The sequence below is a fragment of the Pteropus vampyrus genome, unplaced genomic scaffold, assembly GCF_000151845.1.
Source record: "Pteropus vampyrus isolate Shadow unplaced genomic scaffold, Pvam_2.0 Scaffold110, whole genome shotgun sequence".
NCBI lineage: Eukaryota > Metazoa > Chordata > Mammalia > Chiroptera > Pteropodidae > Pteropus > Pteropus vampyrus.
In genome coordinates this window covers 2,432,377-2,451,954 of record NW_011888891.1, presented here as the reverse complement: position 1 = coordinate 2,451,954, position 19,578 = coordinate 2,432,377, and the positions used below count along the sequence as shown (strand labels likewise).

General features: G+C 43.5%; 1 protein-coding gene across 4 annotated transcripts in view; it reads left to right on the top strand.

The window, feature by feature from the left end:
- Positions 1 to 19,578, top strand: part of NCAM1 (neural cell adhesion molecule 1) — a 326,833-nt gene that overhangs the window by 270,096 nt on the left and 37,159 nt on the right. For 2 of the 4 annotated variants that reach the window (XM_023533736.1, XM_011365388.1), the window contains exons 8-14: positions 528 to 670; positions 11,002 to 11,152; positions 11,523 to 11,707; positions 12,043 to 12,139; positions 12,458 to 12,628; positions 14,340 to 14,471; positions 15,604 to 15,618. In XM_023533736.1, the coding sequence (XP_023389504.1) occupies positions 528 to 670; positions 11,002 to 11,152; positions 11,523 to 11,707; positions 12,043 to 12,139; positions 12,458 to 12,628; positions 14,340 to 14,471; positions 15,604 to 15,618 (894 nt within the window). Of the gene's footprint in view, positions 1 to 527; positions 671 to 6,800; positions 6,831 to 11,001; positions 11,153 to 11,522; positions 11,708 to 12,042; positions 12,140 to 12,457; positions 12,629 to 14,339; positions 14,472 to 15,603; positions 15,619 to 17,965; positions 17,969 to 19,578 lie in introns of all 4 variants that reach the window. The other 2 variants (XM_011365386.1, XM_011365387.1) reach the window with 2 other exon arrangements.

Below are 19,578 nucleotides of genomic sequence, written 5' to 3'. Positions count from 1 at the left end.
CCTCTGCCTGCCACGGGATAAAATTCAAGCAAAAGCTTTAACGGGACAATCACCACTCTACTTGGGTCCAGTTTTGTCTCCCTCTGCTCTCATACACAAACACGCGACTCATGGCCCACTGCTCTCCTCCCAACCCTCTCTTCACACATTCTTGCTTCTCTGCTTTTATTCAAGCAGTTTTCTACACTTGACATGACTCTGCCTCCACCCCAAAGTTTCACCTACAGAAGTTTCATCCAACCCAAAAGCTGTGTCCTCATGAAGATTCCACCCAGCGGAGCATATTCTTCCTCTGCTCCGTGCCTCCTGTGCTCATTGCCCTTAGCGCTTACTCTATAGGATGTTTTTATTACTGTCACCTGGATGTTGTCATGTGCCTGCCTCACGGTAAGCTCCTTGGGGGTTCAGCTCTTCATTTCACATAACACCTAGAATTGAGCTTTTGTTGTATGGGTATATGTTCTCATTTAAACCTGGAAAGCTAAAAAAAAATCAGGTAAACTTATAGGAATGTTTTATCTTTTCAGCAAAACCCAAAATCACTTATGTAGAGAACCAGACTGCCATGGAACTGGAGGAACAGGTCACACTCACTTGTGAAGCCTCAGGAGACCCCATTCCTTCTATCACCTGGAGAACTTCCACCCGAAACATCAGCAGCGAAGAAAAGGTATAATGTCACCCAAGAGTTTCAGGGCCATGGAACGCAGACTCGATGGAGATTGAGTCTGCCCCATGCCCAGTTCTCTTCGGTGAGCCAGAAGATGGGATATGGTCACCAGAGGCCGCAGGCAGGTCCTGTGGGCTCCCTCTTTCAGTCTGACTGGATGCAGCCTGCTCAGCAACCCCTGGCAATGGAACGGGCACCATTCCTTGCATAGATTTGCAGGGGTTTGATGGTAGTGGGTATGGTCAAGTTAGACGTCCTGGGGAGGCAGGGGATAGTGATTTTCAAAATGCAGGGTTATGGGGCTGTGAGGAACAGGCTAAGCTAAGGGCCTAATGTTCCAGGGGTTCCATCCTCGCCTCAGGAGCGTCCAAGGACGTGTCTCCCAGAAATCATAGGGATCAGTATGAGCCTGTTAGTTCTTTTCCTTGTGTTTTGCATACTCATGCTATACATGCACTATTTGCACAAAAGCTTGGTGGCCTTTGTGTCTGCCTGTATTCTTAGCCACATTTGTATATCATTTTTATCTAAAGGCAAAAATAATTAGCAGTTTCTACCTGATGATGTTTTCACTGGGCTCTATAATATTTTCACTGAGAATGTAAGAACAATGTAGCAACCCTTCCTGACAAATTTAAACGACGGGGAAGATTTAACTAAAGCATGTGGACTTATAGGCCACCGGAAGCTATCTTTATTATTGACAATATATAAAAATTGAAGTGACCCCACATCATGCAGCCCTTCCCTATTGAGTGAGCCGAAAGCAGGAGGAGGAAGAAGCTTGGTTTTAAAGCAACTTAAACCCTCTTATAGCACTTCTCCAATCTCATCTCATATATCCTGTGGTAATGGGCTTCATTTTAGTTGACCAAAGCTTTGTCACCTGTTCAGAAGTAATGAGCTTAGCTTTAAAGGATATGTATAATGGATTGCTTATTGACCAGAATGTCAGAAATGATAGATCTTCACTCTTCTGCCTACCTAAAGGAAAACCTTGGAAAGGGTAAACTCGGATAAAGCCAAAAGGAGATAGTGTGAGATATCAGAGTTAAATTTGGGATCTGCATTTGAGGAACTGATTTCTGTTCTACTAATAGAAAACAAAACTAAATCAAAAGGAACAGAAATTGGTGTTCCAAAAACTCATTATTTTTTGCAAGTTTTACCTCCAGAGTTGAGTTCAACATAACAGAAACTCAACCGAGGAACTGCTAAGTATTTTTGAAACTCGCATACGCTGATCAATATTGTGAAGACCAACTGGATTAAGAAATGAGTTGTTTACTTGGATGCTTTCTTTATCAACATTGGAATTAAACCCTCAGCTCAGATTTTAGTTCCCATCGTGTGTGTTATGTGAATTGAATGTACATTTCAGGGCTTAAACCACAGGGCTACTGCTTGACAGATTTTTCTACGTCTGGCTTGAGAATAGATTTGTCAAGAATGAACCAATGTATATCTTTGACCTACGGTTAAGGACAAAAGTGATATCTATCCGAGATGATCGATGCTTTTAAATTCTGTATCTTTTCTAGGAATAATTCAACAGCCAAACCAGACCAGAAGGGTTATTAAGATTTGTGCCTACCTCGGGTCTTTCAATAGGTTGGCACTTCTGGCTTATATCTGTAAACTCATTTTTATAGAATGAGAACAAATAACCAAACACTAATACAGAGTCATACTTAATAAATAGTGAGACCGAAGGTGTCCAGCAGAGACCATCTCAAGTAGGCTTTGTATAATTCGGTTATCAGTGTAGATCATTTGTCTCAATCTGAGATACTTATGTAAGCCTAGACGCATAGGTTGTATTGTGGTTTCTATTACTAGGGAATGCCTTCAGGTTTACTTAAAATGACATTACTGGAACATGAGTGAATCAATGTTAGAACAAGTCCTCCAGGTCAGCCAGTGATATGACACCAGATTAATATATCTGCTTAAATGAAACCCTGTATAGAAAAGTTACCATTTCTATTAACTACATATTGACATGATGTCCATTTTATACCACGGATAGCTAATAATTAGAAAAAACAAAGGTGGCCTCTTCATGGGCGGGTCGGACTCCAAATAATAAACTTCACATTCTCTTTGGCAGCTGTTCGCCATGTGCTCCTTCATCTGAAGCTGCATGATATATAATTAGGTATCAAGATTATTAGAGTCACTGAATTATAGGAGTGAAGAAAACAATTTTCTTTTTAAAATCAGGATGACATGCTAAGCAGATAAGAACAAACAATTGTATCTAACTGCCAAGGTAAAGAAGATGCCTGAGAATTAGATCACATAAAATACCGGAATCATGGAAGAGTGGAAGGAAGCCACTCTTTTGAGGTTACCTAGTCTTACTTGGCACCCATTTCTAACACATCTGCCAGAAAGTCACTCAGCCCCTGCCTGAAAGGTAACATTGTCAGTCCTCCACAGGGCAGTTGGCCAGTGCTGATGATCAGGAAGGCCCGCTTCCTTGCCCCTTCCACTTCTCAGTCTTTCTACCTCTGCCACACAGTCTTTATATGAGAACCATTAAAGTGCCCGTTCGATTTTCCTTTTGTCAGTCCATTCTTCCTTTTAACACACCCTTACCTTACTGGTCCTGTACTAGATAGCTTCAGTTCACTAGGGCTCCATGAAAACTTTGTGGTGCCCAGTGTCACTAATGCAGATTTCCAGGGGCTTATTGCTCCCTTGATCTGGACACTGTCATGCAGTTCAAGTTGCATTAGCCCTTTAGCAGTTTCCTCATCCTGTTGCCTCATATTGAGTTTGTGGTCAACTAAAATGTTCAGGTCTTTTTTACATGAACTGCGTTTAAGCCACATATCCCCTATCCTGTTCCTGCGCAATTGATTGCCCAACCAATCATGCAGAATTTTATATTTATTTCTGTTAAAAATTGTGTCTTCTTGCATGTATTCCAGTGTTTCTCAGTGGGGTCACTATGACAGTTTGTGAAGACTCATCCTTCACTGGTACTGTGCTGTGCATTGCAAGATATTTAGCACCCTAGCTCCCTTCCTCTAAATGCCAGTAGCACCTCTAATCATTGTGATTACCAAAAATTCCATGCATACGAACGCTCCCTGGCTTGAGAGCACTCGTTTGAGTCTATCTTTCCCACCAGTCAAGAAAGGCTTTCATCAGAATCATCCTTTAGAGGTCTGTAGGTCCAGAGAATTTCAACGCACCTGGGCCCTCTGTTTTATATATATACACATATATATGTATATATGTATATGTGTGTATATATGTGTGTATTTATATATAAAAGTAATGAGGTCCAGCAGTCAGTGATAACCCCAACCTAAGCTCAAGGTCCAAGGGCAGGCAATTCAGTGGTCTTCTCCCCATGCAGATGTCATCTAGCATTGGTATTAGCTATTGCTTCCAACCTTATAGGAACACTTATTTGAAATATCTTTGTACAAGTCACTGGTAAAAATGTTGCCTGGGACACGGTCAAGTACAGAGTCCTTAGAATGCCATCAGGGTTGCCCTCCAGGTCACTGGCTCAGAAGGTAGAATGCCTGATGCCACGGGGCTCTCTCATGCTTTTAATGACTTCCGTGGAAGGCTCAATGATTCCTTTAATCAGATTACAATATAAGCTAATTAAAGCAGCCTGGTCTTTTACTTCACTGCTTACTTAGCTGAGTCTAGTATTACCCTTCCTAAGAGAAGAGGGAGAAAAGGCTTTCAACCGCAGACATGTAGTTAGAGACTTTCTAATGGAATGCTGATGTTTTCTTCATTAAAAAAAAAGCCAGCAAAAACCAGTAAAGTGAGTCTGCACGTCACACACTATCTTCGATCGTGTCTCTAGGTTTAGTCCAGTCACTCGTCGGAGATCATTATCAGTCTGCTAAGCTTCAGCTCGTTGATGTAAACGGGCTTTTTGCTCAACAACTGGTATAGATAGGCTAGGTTTGGTCATTAAGACCGTTAGGGTAGATCATCTGTCTGAAATTTAATTCATTTCTTAGTGATCACTATTATGTTGACAAACAACAAAACATATTTGAACATCATAACTGGTCAGTGTGATCAGTGTGTATGGCGGTCATTGTGATAATGCAAATACAAAGAAAATTTGTTCATCCACACAATTTCATCACAATTCCTACCCAGACCCCTTTTAATTATTGCCAGGCATTTGAGTGAGTGGTGCTAAATTCGAGGTATTATTTGCATGTTGAGTGAGACCTCTACATGATGGTTTGCATCGGCTATCCCTAGCAGAACAAATCCATCGTGTACTTATTTGAAGATGCCTTTGCAATGACTAATAATGAAGGCCTAATTCTTAAGAAAAGTGGGAGGGGTGAAGAATTGAGATCAAAAAAGATAAACAGAAAAAAATGAAAAGTATTTCATGAACCTTGAATATTGAGCTGACCGAGTAGCCCACAAATAAGAGAGACCTTATGAAATCCTGGATTCTCTGTAAAACTGGAGCTTTTTATCACCAAGAATTCCTCATTCAATACAAACCAAGTGCCCACTTTTAAACATTGGAAGAAGTGTATGCATGGAGCAATCAGAGTCTGGCTTACCGAGGTGTGGGCAAATGTCTAATGAATACTTCAGAATAAGTGGAGGGCTATTTCTCTTGAGTTTATATAGATATTCCTGGAGACTTGTAAGATAGTAAAACATGTGATATGAAAAGAAAATGGACTTAACAATTTTTGGAATAGAACTAATCATATCCTAATTTATTTCATGCGTATATATTTGCATACCATTTGTCTTAAAGTAGGACACACACCTTTACCAAATTATCAGAGACAAGGCACATCCTAGCATTCCACCAGGCACAGGTGAGCAGGCAGGCTACTAGAAATATTGTGTTACTAGCAATTACTTATTCTAATAGCCACAAAACTGTAGGAAGACACAAGGAGAATCAAATCTGAAAAGCAAACAACTCCATATGATACAGCTCCTAAAAAATTCTTGATTCATGCAGCCCTGGCATGTGACAGACAAGCTTCTAAGTAATGTGGAATTGGCAGCCACATTTGACATGTTGGCCCACTGTTACTTTGGTCTATGCATGTTCCTCTGTTTTCACTTTCTTCTTTATTCCAACATCATGTGATATAATCCAACATTTCCATCCTCATATCTCACAAGAGCTCCTTGCATTTAGTGGACTCTTACTAAATGTTTGCTAACTCATTTGTATTTCCTGGATTGCATTGCTGTGTCTCTGGCATCTTTTCTATTCTTTTTCCATCTGAACATCAGGGACAATCTGGCAGTCATGCCATCTAATAGAACAATGCAGGTATGATGTTTTTGACTCTCGTATGAAAACAGAAAAACTGTAAGCAGAGTAGATTCCCAAGTGCCAGATAAATTTAAAAATCTAGATGTGGATAGGGAAAGACCCAAGCTCTATGTCCCTGAGTTGGCTCACCTTTTTTGAGATTGCCATGCCTGATGAAGATGGTGCAAGCTTGAGCCTGCATGCCATATGGGCATTCGTCTGCCTTTAAGAACCGGCTGGAGCCCTACCACAGCATTTGGAGTTCAGTATCCTCAAAGCTTCCTTAGTCTTAGGCACGTCATACCTCTCATTCCTAAAGTGCCTCTCTGCTCCTTTTTTTATTCCTTTTTTTAAAATAAAAATTTGATTTTTAATAGTATGCATGCAAAGTTATAAAATGCATGAGCACAAAATGGTATTAGTGTATTTTTGATAAGCTAATAAAATCCAAAGGAGGAAACTTATCCTATAAGTACCTCTGGATTAGAATCAGTAGTGTCACCAAATACTATAAGGAATATTCAAGATATTTTCAAATAGGAGCAGTCTATTATGTCTGCTGGTATCCATATATATGTCTGCCAAAGATTAGGAAAGCCTATGCCTTTGAATTATACATCTTAATGTGCATAAGGGGTGGGGGTGGGGGGAAGGCGAATATAAGCTAAGTCCTAAATTAAATTGGGTAATAAACACACCATTGAAAGTGGGCCTTAAAAAGAGTCCTGAATTAAAAAGAAGCTGCATGTGCACGGAATGCAGTGTGATACATCAATTTTCTAAAGCAACATGTTGTAAATTTTTACTGCTTTCTTGTTGTGTTTTATATCTTGTTCTCTCCAGGCTTCGTGGACTCGACCAGAGAAGCAAGAGGTATAGCTTACCTGACCACTAGCCAGTCTTTAGTTTTGAAAACATTACAGTTTAACTCACCATTACAGTTTAATAACCAGGCATGCTAAACTAATTAGTAATTTAGTTAGATTAAAGAATAGGTCAATAGCGGTAGACGTTACTTAGCAATAGTGTCATTTTAGGATGAGCAAGCAAGTTGTGTTGGGAGTGGATGAACAAATCCTTATTATTTCCTAAAACCAGATCGTACTCTCTTGCTGGTGCTGGTAAAATCACATTCAGGTAATTATACTTAGAGAAATAAATCGCCCCAATTCCCAGGGCAGGCATTTTGAAATGTGAAAATTTTTGACTCTCACCTGGTTAATGTGGCTTTGGATCATAAAGTCACAGAGTTGGTGATCGAAGAACCCACTCAGCCCTTTCCTTTCCAGCTCAACTCATCTTGTTGCTCTCTTATTTTAAAATGATTGGTCTTGGTAAATTATCACATCACATTTCATCTCGAAGCAATGCAAATGACATCTCTCGTTGGTTTTCCTAAATTGTTAAACATATCTATATAACTTCATAGATCATTAAATTTATGAGATTAGAGTGATTTGGCACAAATGGTTTTATGTTTTTAAAAATTGCTAGCATTTAGCCTTTGAAATTTCTTTGACAACTTGCTTCAGTTTGGGTAATGTGGGACTTAGTTTGAAAACTGAAGCTAAATGTTCATCTTTAGGTTTTATTGTCACACCCCAAGATGCTACTCATGATCATACCTATCATTTTTTACCTGATTTGTATGATTAAATAACAGATAGTGAAATAAAAACCAGTATTCTCTAGATGAGGTTTATGGATCTAATCTGTACTTTCTTTAAAAAATAGCTTTTGTTTCTTCTCCAGATGGAATTTCGATAGTGTAATACTATAAATGTAGAATATAGCAAGCAATCCTATAGACTGTATTATAATTAGGTAAATCTATCCTCTCAGTCTCTCAGAAATGATTATTATTCAGAACACATAACTCGTGTTCAGGTCATAGCTATAAATATTTAATGCTGTTTAATATTAAGTTGACTGCCTGTCCTCAGGCACTGATGTTAGTTTCTGCACATGAACACACTGCTGTCATCAGATCTAGTTCATTATAAGCTCTCTTTGCATCAGACCTTCCTCCATGTCATAGGGACTATAGTTCAGTGCACCGCCTCACCAAAATGCTTCCTTCCTATGACACAGGAATCTCTTAGTGCTATAACAGGCTGCGTGTTTTATTGCCCCAAAGTGATGGACCCACTGGGATCGGGGAAGAGAGAGAAGGGTTAATTACTTCTGAGCAGCTACAGAACTCATTCTGCTTGGCCTTGTACATCTTCCCCCTGTCATTCTGATTTAGACCTGGCTAGAGGAGGAGCTGAGATTTATCAGGGAGCATTAAGGAGATGTTAAAAGAATTATTAGCATAAATGGAAGTAATAGGTTTACTCCCCAGCAAGCAGACACCTGATTCCGTTTTCCAGAAGTGTCTTTATCTTCAGTATCTCACTCTGGACATAATTGACTTTCAAATGAGTGCCACCCCTGAGGCCCAGAGGTTCCATTCCTTGCTATATATGTCATTTGGAGATGAAAACTGCAAGTCCCGATGAGGTCAGAAGGTGGCTTGCTTTATGGTCAATTTCATTCTGTAAGCTTTGAAGAGCCTCAGCACTTTTACGTGGAAGAAGGGGGACAACAATGTTTTGATGAGAAGAATAATCATAATTGCCCTTTATACTCATTTACAAAGCAGGGTCTTCTTGCCATAATGATCTTTTCATTCTTGCCCAGAGTTCATCTGTTTCCTTCTTCAGAGCCTGAATTGTCAACATGACTTTTGGTCTGGATGGCTTGTAGATGGCACTCCCTGACTTTGTCCCGGTGCCAGGGTAAAACATTTCTGAAGGAGATAGTCCAGTCACGCTGGAGTCTCTTCTCTCTGCGTCCCCCTCCGAGGGAGAACTGGGCATCTGGCAAATAATCTCATCATCAATCCTGTTATGAGCCGCTGCAAAATAAGAATTCTCTATAGAGGGCCACCTCCTGGTCTCTTGACATCATTAAATGAGAAAATTTTCCACACCGAGAACTTTAAGAAAAAGACCAGGGTGGGGAGGAGTATAGCTGTCCATACAATCATTTCCTGAGTTTCTCTTTGACCATTTTCTAGGTTATTCTGAGTAAAGACTGCTCACGCCTTGCTTTTTGTTATTTGTCCATGTCCTACTCTTACCTACATGACTTTCTTTGCATCTCTTGCTGCAGTACCTCTTCCTTATAGAAATGTTCTCTTGACTTCCCAAAGATTCTGGTCAGTTTTCCATGTTTATGCATGGTGGCCCCAGGACATGTCCTGTCTGTGCGACAAAGAATTATAGTTCAGTTGCTGGTTGGCATCACTGTGTTCTCACTGAGATAACCAGAAAGGCCAGTGTGGACCTTGAATTTTCTCCACTTTTGTCCTGTTGTCTTTTGGCAAATGGGAGTGACAAGCAGGTCATGTCATCCTTTTAGAAATACTCGTTTGCAGGGATGGCTTCACATTCTCGATGCCACTAATTTAGATTGATGGGTAAAGATGTTGTGTGGCACATGAAAATTGCCCCTGGGATGTACAGACACAACCCTGTCAGCCCACAGGAATGGAGATCCCAGGATCCAATATCTTCGACAAACTGGAAACTTTTGAGAAAGTCTCGAGGCTTTCTAGTCAAGCGCTCCATACTTGTCTTTTGTCATCTCTCATTTGTGTGTGGCGTCTCTTGGGGTGCAGCTTCTCAGCCAGTCAGCCTCACAGATGTACAGGCCAGATGGAGCTGAAAGCCACAGGCATCGGGCACTCCTCTTAGAGAGGAGTGGCAGGTACAGCCAGAGGTGGTGGTGATGTCGCATGGCTTTTCAGTCTCCTTGCTAGCCATCGTGTTCTAGCTTCCAGGGTTGAAATGTAATGGGGCTTAGATGGCTGACATGGATTAGGTCTATCAGCGATGGTACAGGGACTTCTTACAATAGACTTGCCGAGACCTCTCACAAAGCCAGTGGTGCCTTGCTTTTGAGCATCCCAAACTGACTTTTCTATGACATTGCAATTCTGGGTTGGGGGCTTCCAAACCAGCATATAAAAGAATTTGAAGTCAGGTGTCCTTTCATTCTTTAAAAGCCCAAGCTTATTGGGTAAGAGATGTCATATGCAGACCACTCACCTGTCCATCTCTATAGAATATCATATGCTGTAAGGACAAAGTCTCCTTCAAATTACCAGCTTTCTTGAGGATCCGAACTTGGGCCACATGCCCAGACCTTTCCTAGGCCAATAGCCATTTCGCTTAGAGTATCGGGGGCAGGGGGACCCTTTGGAAATATGCCAGTACCCATTGCCTAGAGATCATATGCTTATTTCCTTTTTGACCAGTCTTGCAATTCCAGAGGCTCAGAAAGCCAATTATAGTATCTAGAGCTGGAAAATGGTGGTGACTGTGGTGTCAGGGATCCCAGATCTGCCTGGGACTCTCTGTACTACTCACTGTTCCTAGAGAGGGAACACAGTTACCCTCACTTCCAGCTCAGCAACTCCTGAACTCTGAGTTGTGAGGCTTTTTTTAAAATGAAATTATTTTACTTTTAAGCATCCCGGAAAGCAAGGCATCTGCGTAAATATAGGTTTCTTACATAATTTCTTACATTTTTGGCACATTCAGATTTCCCATTACGTAGATTCCCATTACATGTGCATGTACCGTGGAACTGGCAGATGGCAGACTGCTGGAAGGAGAGGGTGGGAGTGCAGGTTTCCCAGAATCTCATGAGGCAAGCCTGTTTCTGCTGGAATATCTTGCTGGTCAGGACTTTTGTTTCCATTTCAAAGATGCCTAACGTCGTCTTGGGGGACCTTGGTTGTCCTTGCCCCAGAACCCATCTTGGCACATAGGCTATGCTGCTTGATATGAACTGAGTCCCATTTTCTGTTTCGGACACACCCAAGTTCCCATGGTGCTCTCTGCAGCCTCCCCCCACTAGTTGGTACCTAAAGCGAGACTTAGACATTAGCAGAGAGAAGAGAGAGGATGTGAGACTGGTCACAGACAAACGATGGCCTGGTCTCCTAGCCCCTGCCCTGTCTCGGGCTCTGATGCTCTCCCTTCCCTCCCGGCAGACTCTGGACGGGCACATGGTGGTGCGCAGCCATGCCCGAGTGTCATCCCTGACCCTGAAGAGCATCCAGTACACAGACGCTGGAGAATACATCTGCACTGCCAGCAACACCATCGGCCAGGACTCCCAGTCCATGTACCTCGAAGTGCAATGTGAGGAATAACCGTGGAAAGATGCGGTGTGGGGAAGGGCCGTGCAGGGTCAGCATGAAAGGGGAAAAGGGCAGCTACCTGAGCTGTACCCTGTGAGCTCTGCTCACCTTCTCTGTGGTGGTCGGCCCTAGACCGCATCAGAGCTGTGTCCCCAGCTCATCCCCTTCACACCATCCCTAGGCTTCTTACAAGCCTGCATGCCCTCTGTCTTCCCATGCAGCTCACAGGTTTGACAAAAAAGCTGGACCTCTACTGTACCCTGGCACTAGCTGTGCTTTGGGGCAGACCCGCCTTCTGGGGCCAGGAGACAGGATATGTGGGGTTCTATAATAGTGGCAGTTTCCCTGATAGTCATTGCCATTCATTGCAGATGCGCCCAAGCTGCAGGGCCCTGTGGCTGTGTACACTTGGGAGGGGAACCAGGTGAACATCACTTGCGAGGTATTTGCCTACCCCAGTGCCACAATCTCATGGTTTCGAGATGGACAGCTGTTGCCAAGCTCCAACTACAGCAATATCAAGATCTACAACACCCCCTCTGCCAGCTACCTGGAGGTGAGTTGGGGGGTGGGTCAGAGGGCAAAGTGGAAAAGGCACAGTTTGACCATGGATAGGCTCCTGTAAGCAGCTAAAATCTCTCTTGCTTCGCTGGCATGTCTTAAGCCAGGAACCCTTGGCTGAAGTCGAAACTGAGCCTTATTCTCCCTAGGCAAGATCAGGGTATGAGAGGCAGGGTGTGTCTCTCCCCTTTTCTGTTCTTCTCTGTGGTTTAAGGCTAGTGATTCTTGCTTTACTGGTTCTATTCTTTGCTAATTTAACCCAATAAATAAGGAACGGAGGCTGTGGCCATCCCATGGGACATGTAACCCAAGAACTCCTTCTTTCTAAAGGTGACTCCAGACTCCGAAAATGATTTTGGAAACTACAACTGTACTGCAGTGAACCGCATTGGACAGGAGTCTTTGGAATTCATCCTTGTCCAAGCAGGTGAGCACCTCTTACGTTGTACCACCCTCAAAACCCTTGCCAGCCCATTTTGTGTCCTTTGGTGATGTCAGGAGAGTGGGAAGGAGAGAGAGCCATGGTCAGCAGGGCCAGGTGAGGGGGCAGGGCTGATGGAGTCTTGAGTATCTGAGCACCGGGCATGTTCAGAGAGAATCACAGGTGAGATGGGCTGGGGGGACAGGATACAGGCAACAGGATTCCAGGAATGAGCAGAAATGAAAGAGATGTGCTTTGTGGTTGTAAGTTGTGTCCTGGACCGAATCGGGCTCATCTGGGTCTCCATATGTGCCCTCTCCGCAGACACCCCATCTTCACCATCCATCGACCAGGTGGAGCCATACTCCAGCACAGCACAGGTGCAGTTTGATGAGCCAGAGGCCACAGGCGGGGTGCCCATCCTCAAGTACAAGGCCGAATGGAGAGCAGTGGGCGAGGAAGTGTGGCACTTCAAGTGGTATGATGCCAAGGAAGGTGAGTGGAGACGAGTCTTCGTTTCCTTTAGAATGATGAGTCACTCAGTGGTGGGCACACACTCACCTCCTGAGTTCACCACATCCTGGCACCCGGACTGCCCATTTGGGTAGGGTGGCACACCGCTCTTACCTACAGGGAGAGGCGAGATGCCACCACCTGCCATCCTGTTCATGTTCCTATGCCGTAGCACCGTCACTGTCCCTCCAGGATTAGGGCACGGTCACACCTCATGCAGAGTTGTTGGCCTTCAGATCCTGGTTCCCATGACCCTGCCAGGATGGATGAGGCCATTTCAGCTACATTCCAAGCAGAAGCCCTGCATAGGTGCTGAGCAAAATCAGACGCATTCAGTCCACCCTGCTCTGCATGCATAGATTACATGGGCCACGGGTTTTTGCCATTGCCCAGCCAGTCCTGTCTGGGTATACTCAGGGACTGTTATTTAATAAGCAGAGCCAGAAAAACAAGTTTGCTCATAAGTCAATTCTGTGATATATTTCTAACTAAGAATTTGTTAAATGACCCTTGGATGACTGCAATTGGAAGATTCTGAGCCCAGACCATCTTTCCCTGAAGAATGAGTATATTTGTGTCTAACTCTCCTTTTCCAGTTAAATTGGAATAGCTCAGTGAAGTATGTTTTGTTTCTGTAGAAACGTTTGATCCTGGCCAGGTATGTGGTACCGAGGGTGGAGTTAGGAGTGTGTTAGAACACGTCATAGCCATTCAGAGGCATCTTCCAACCCAGTTTTACTGAGAATTCACTCCACCAGGAGCTTCCATCACTCCTTCAGCTTTGGAGAGGAGTGAGGGTTTCTGGGAGGAATTTCTGTGTAATCAGGAGTGGAACTAGAAGAGAACAATTCTTCTACCTTTATAACTTCCCTCTGAAACCTCATACCGACATTGCGGGGCTGATACCATGTTATAGTCTGTCTACAGGTTTTGTTTTTTTAACATCATTTCCAGCTATCTTTTTATTGTAAAATTTGTGTGTGTGTGTGTGTGTGTGTGTGTGTGTATGCAGATTTCCCATTATGTGGATTGTGTGTATGTACACACACACACACACACACACACACACACACATACATAACGTAAAATGTACCATTTTAACCATTTTAAGTACATTAAGTGGCATTAAGTACAGTCACGTTGTTGGGCAACCATCACTCTCCATCCCAAACTCAGTACCCATTAAACAATAACTCCCCATTCCCTCCTCCCCCGGCTCCTGGCAACCGCCAGTCTACTTTCTGTCTCTACGTGGTCGACTATTCTAGATACTTCATATAAGTAGAATAATACAGTATTTATCCTTTTGTGTCTGGTTGATTTCACTTAGCATAATATCCTCAGGTTTCATCTATGTTGTAACATGTGTCAGAATTTCATCCCTTTTTACAGCTGAATAACATTCCGTTGAATGTACATACCACAGGCTGTTTATTCATCTGTCCATGGACACTTGGGTCAGGTCCCCTTTTTGGCTATTATGAACAATGCTGCTGTGAACATGGGTGTACAAATATCTGTTTCAGCCCCTTTCAGCTCTTTTGTGTATATATCCAGAAATGGAATTGCTGGATCAAACGATCATTCTGTGTTTGACTTTTTGAGAACTCGCCGTAGTGTTTTCCACAGCAGCTGCACCATTTTACCAATAGGCTTTTCATCCTTTGTGCTCCTTCCCATATTCTCACAACAGCCAGCATGGAGGGCATCGTCACCATAATGGGCCTGAAGCCTGAGACGACGTACGCAGTACGACTGGCAGCTCTCAATGGCAAGGGCCTGGGCGAAATCAGCGCAGCCTCCGAGTTCAAGACACAGCCAGTCCGTAAGTAAAGCCAGCTGCCCTGCCTCTTCCCCCACCCACCCTCTTCTCCTGGGGGGAATGGGGGACCCTGAGCTGGCCCGGTCCGTTGTTAGGTTTTTTTGTCTTTCAGATTCCTCTGCTCAAAGTAGTCCCACCTTCCAGTTCCCTGGCCCTCGGCGATGGCTGATACCCAGCCCCTTTATCCTCTCTTTCTCACTGGGCTTGGTGACACTGTCAGAGTAGCTGGTCCAGCTCGTTAGAATAACAGCCGGGGAAGAAAACCACCAGCACATTATGAAAGGGAATGGGAAGAAACACAGCAGTGTGCTACAGAGGGAACTGGGAGATTTGCTTTTTTGACACAGATCACAAAGGCCCTAAGCACCTTGTGACTTGAAGGAAGAGGGTAAAGGCAGTGACAGTTCACATAATTAGTTGTGGGACTTTTGATGCAGCAGAGATAATAAGTTATAGAAGAGCGGAGACTGCTGTAGGATGTAGGAGCGGAAGCAAAGCCCCAGGAATGCAAAAGGGAAGCAGACGCTGAGGCCTTCGACTCTGCTGCTCCTCCTTCCTTCCTGCGCCAGGAGCACACCTCAGGGTCTCCTTCCCTCGCGGCCTCCTTGAGGAGTCGCTTCTTCCAGATTTCATTCAAGGATGCATATCTGTTTTCCTCTGTCATTCCCTCTTTCCTAAAACTATGCCTGCCACCTTGCCCCCTCCCTTCCCACAAACGGCCAGGCGTTGGGTGAGCCCTGCTCTGGTAGTAACCCTCCACGGAACTGAGTTACTGCCCTGGGAGGATCATGAGTCCGCCCAGCTGAAGAAGATGCTGTAGAACCAGACTTCTTGAGCAGTCACAGAGCTACCTGGGCCCTCTCGGATTCCTGGAATTAAAAAGCCCCTTTGCTTCCTTCTCTTTGAAGCCAGGGGCCTGCGAAGCGATCTCTTTACCTTTTCCCAGAAATAGAAAGCCTGTCTTATCTTCCTTCTACAGGAATTGCTTCTTTCTGGATGTGAAATAATTTGATAATTTGAGTTCCCAGCACTATGGGTTCTGCAATACTATTCATTTCTTTTACATCTTATTTTTTTTCTTGGGTCTGTCTCTTGTCTTTTCTCTTCGTCTGTGTTCCATCCATGGGAAATGCAGATAGCCCCCTTCCACGTAAGTGCCTCTTCGTACTTCATTACCTGTGTCTATAGCGTTAACAACTGCTAGTCCTAGTTCTTAATTTAGTTCTGGTCCCTTTTTGTCCCCTAGAGGCTGAAGTAGATGATACTCTCTGGGCCCTAACCACACTGACTTCAGTCTAGTGTGTTCTGTTAATGTCGTAGGTTACTCCAAGAGGCTAACACTCGTCCTGTTTTAGAGCATGCAACTCTTGTGTCTTTCGATATTATGTTTATTAATTTTTGTGTGTGACAGTTACCCTGTGACAACAATGATGTTTGCTGAGCCGAGTGTGGTGGCAGTCTGCAGATGGTCTGTTAATAACATGTTGTGGTACCACCTCACCTTTAGCCAGGATGCCAGGAAAGTGACCACATCCTTACCAGGCCTCAGTTCAAAATCCTTTCACGGGAAAAAGGACCTGAAAAGATTCTCGCGTTTTCTTTTAGGAGATAAAAGAATTGAGCTCACTGAGCCTTCTGTTTAGTCTATCATGGTAGTAGCCGGAGGGCACGAGGAGGATTGGTGGGGGAGGCAGCAGCTACAAGTGTAAAGAGTAGCGTGAAGTTTTGGTCCAAGCTACAGGGACATCTTGCAGGCAGTTGCTGGGGTGTTAAACCCCCCAGTTCCCATCAACTCTGTTCTTTAGGTACTTGCAATGCGCATTTCCATGTTTGGGAAAACTAACCAGCTACTTAGTCACTCTACTGCCAAGCACGTAGAGAGGGGTGATTCTCCCCAGGAAGGACCCCCTAATTGTGAAAGCTATAACTAGTGGACATAAGGAGCAAGGATAATGGGAAGCTGGTCTGGGCGACCCAGCCTGCACAGATGCCCCCAAGCATCACTTCCGCTGAGGTGTGGCCCGTTCTTCCTAAGCCGAGCTCAGAATAGTGGAGGGTAGTGCTACCCAGAGAGACTCGGAAGAAAAGGTGTTCAAGAAGCCGCACACTATTTTCATAAAAAGCTCTTGGCTCCTGAAAGGCACACAGGGAAACTCATCTTTTAAAAATTTATTCAGAAATATCGCAGCAGCAGCAGAAACTAAGTAGCTCAGTGTAGGCGTTTTGAAATTTCAAGCAAGTGCTAAATTTACTATCTCAGCAGAGTTGGTTCCTGAATGAACCAGTTCTAGAAGGAGTCAAAATGGCAGGGGCTGGGGGGTGGGGGCAGGTAGTTGTCAGGTAAGTCTGACAGCTGTCTGCTCAAGCTGGCAGCTCTTCTTCCCTGTGTGAATGCAGACAGAGCAGCTCTGGCTGTGAGAGCACCTTCGCCCTGGATGCAAAGCTGGTCTTTAGCCTGAGTCTTCTTGTTTCCCTTCTTCTAGATGTTATCAGTACATAAATAGGGAGGAAGGGAGGAAGGCTGTGATGAGGCCTTCTTGGAGTTTCTAACCAGTAGCTGGGTTTTCAGAACTGAATCAGAGTGACTGGGTATTGGACTTCCAAGGTTTTAAGTGGTTTTCATTCATTGCCAGCTCAGCCCTTGTAAAGAGGAGAATTTCTATAGAAGATGCTGTTTTAAAAGTCAATGTTTAATTTAAAAAAAGAGAGAGAGAGAGATACTTCTAGACCTGTTGTTTATTATCGGATAGTATGAAAACGGGTAATTAACCAAGATTCCAAGAAGCCCTTTGGAAAATGGTAGGGTCAGCTTTCCATTTCAAGTAGATCACAAATAATACAGTAGCAGGCATTGCTAGTGTCATGAAAAGTCTGTTTCCTCAATCATTTAATAAAGTTATGATTGAGAAAATTAAAAAAGCAAACTTCTTTTAGATAAGAAGAACCGTGGCACAGTCTTAGAATTGAGTGTGCCTTGTTCAAGAACTCGAGCAGCATAAGAGGTGCTACACATGTGGAAATATGTGGAAACCTCGTACTCTAGAGTTAGTTATTGTGCTCTTCTTTCCTTGCACCCTCATAGCCTACCTAGAGTTGCCAAAGTGGGGGCCTAGCCCAAGGGGTATCGTGTTAGCACTGGACCTATCCTGGAAAAGGATGTAGTTGGAAGGAAGATGCCAGCATTTACTACTGCCATGACGACACCCACTTTCCACTACTAGGGAGTGAAGACAGGGTTTAGGAAGCATCTTCTCTGAGTTTTACTCCCATTACTTGAAGGAACAACGGTTGCCTGGACACAATCAGCCATCAACAAGTATAGCAGTTCAGCTGCGTGCTTATGCAGAGCCCAGGAACCAGTGGTGTGGGTTTCTGACATTGGCTCGTCTCGCCCACTGACGGTGGATTCCCCTCCTGTAATGTTGGGGTGCAGATGCACAGCCTGATCCTGTGACACTGGAGTTAGGCCCTGAGTGCACCTTTACCCCAAAGGAGAGAAGGTACAGGATCGACAGAGAATCATTGCTGCCAGACCCCTGCACTGGGAGATGTTAGGTGAGAGCCAGCGCATTTCATATTAGCTTATCACTTGAAGTTTGTTGAGATGTCTCAATAATGGGGTTGCCTTCTTGGTTCCTTAATGGACTTCTCCACATTTAGAGGCATGAGTATGTCAAAGTAGGGACGAACAGATGAAACTAGCCAAAGCCACAGATACCTCAAGGACTCCTGCTTCTGATCTGCCAGATTAGAAAGCATGGCTCACCTGTTAGGAGGTTCTTGCACACAGTTCATAAATGTGTGTGTGAAGGTAATAAAGAAGCTGTGACTCCAAACAAACAGAACTCCAACCTGAGAAAATGTTCCTGTTTCGTGTATATTTAGGACAAATGTTTTTATGCCGTTAAGACACTCTTAAATGGAAAGCTGATGACCTCTGTTTGCCTTGGGAAGGGCTGCTTCCCTATCTGAGCTGCTGAGGCCCTAAAGTGATGTCACAATTTATTATGAATCTTTTCCTCATGACTGAGCTGTACCCCTTCAGAATTTCATTGCCTGAGTATTACCTCTTAATTGCTTCTGTACCATGAAGTGAAGTAAACAATTTTTTTCAGGGTATAAAGATTATGTATAAATGAGTCTCTACTTTTTAAAAGAGGCATCTTGAGATTTTTGTGTTCACGTTTTGCCCCCTAGATAGCACATCGCAAGTATAAGTTTAATGCCTTGTAATATGTTGTGGTTAAAGCACATAAAACCCTGTCTCTTTGCCAAAATAATATGGACAATTATGCAAATAACTCAAGCCAAACAAAAGAGAAAGAAAGAGAGAGATACACTTTTACCTGAATTAACCAGACCATCAAATCATGATGAGTTAGTAGCCTATCTTGTTCTGATTCCAGTGACATTGCACTTGCATGGTTTCATGGGGTACCCTCATCTGGAAGGCAAAAGGAAGACCAAACCATGAGTGTCAAGGCAATGTTGAAGATATGGTAATGTTTTCCCAAATTTTCATCTAGCTCCAAAAGGACTTTATTTTATGATTGTGGATGCGACAACTTCTTAATATTTGCCAATGGAAAACTAAAGATCTGTCTAAAATGTCTTGGAGGTACCATTGCACTATTTCTACTTGTTTTCCATGCATGAAGTTGGTTAGAGTTACTCGTTGAACGAGAATAACACTCAGTATTATTTGCCTCGCTCTCCATATACACAGCAGTATCCAGAGAATCACATTCTGTAGGGTTTTTTTTTTTTTTTTTTGGAGGACAGCAGTGGTTGTATTATCATCCAGATGCCAAACATTCATGAACTTCAACCCGTAGTGAACATTAATAAGTAGGATGGTCATTTTTCTTTCATTCAGATATTTAAATTAGGGAGTGAGACGTATAGTTTTTGCTACAAATATGTGCCATTGGTGTAAATATATGCCTAATACAAACACATAAAGAGAGATCTAACATGAAAAGCCAAAGTTGTCTTCTCCTTCACTTGTTCACCTTAAGCTGGGGTCCAGGTTCCCTTTCCTCCTGTACGTCTGATCCTATGGAGACAGCTGGTCCCGCTGAACTGGCTGTTTGTTTTCAGGCACGGTTGA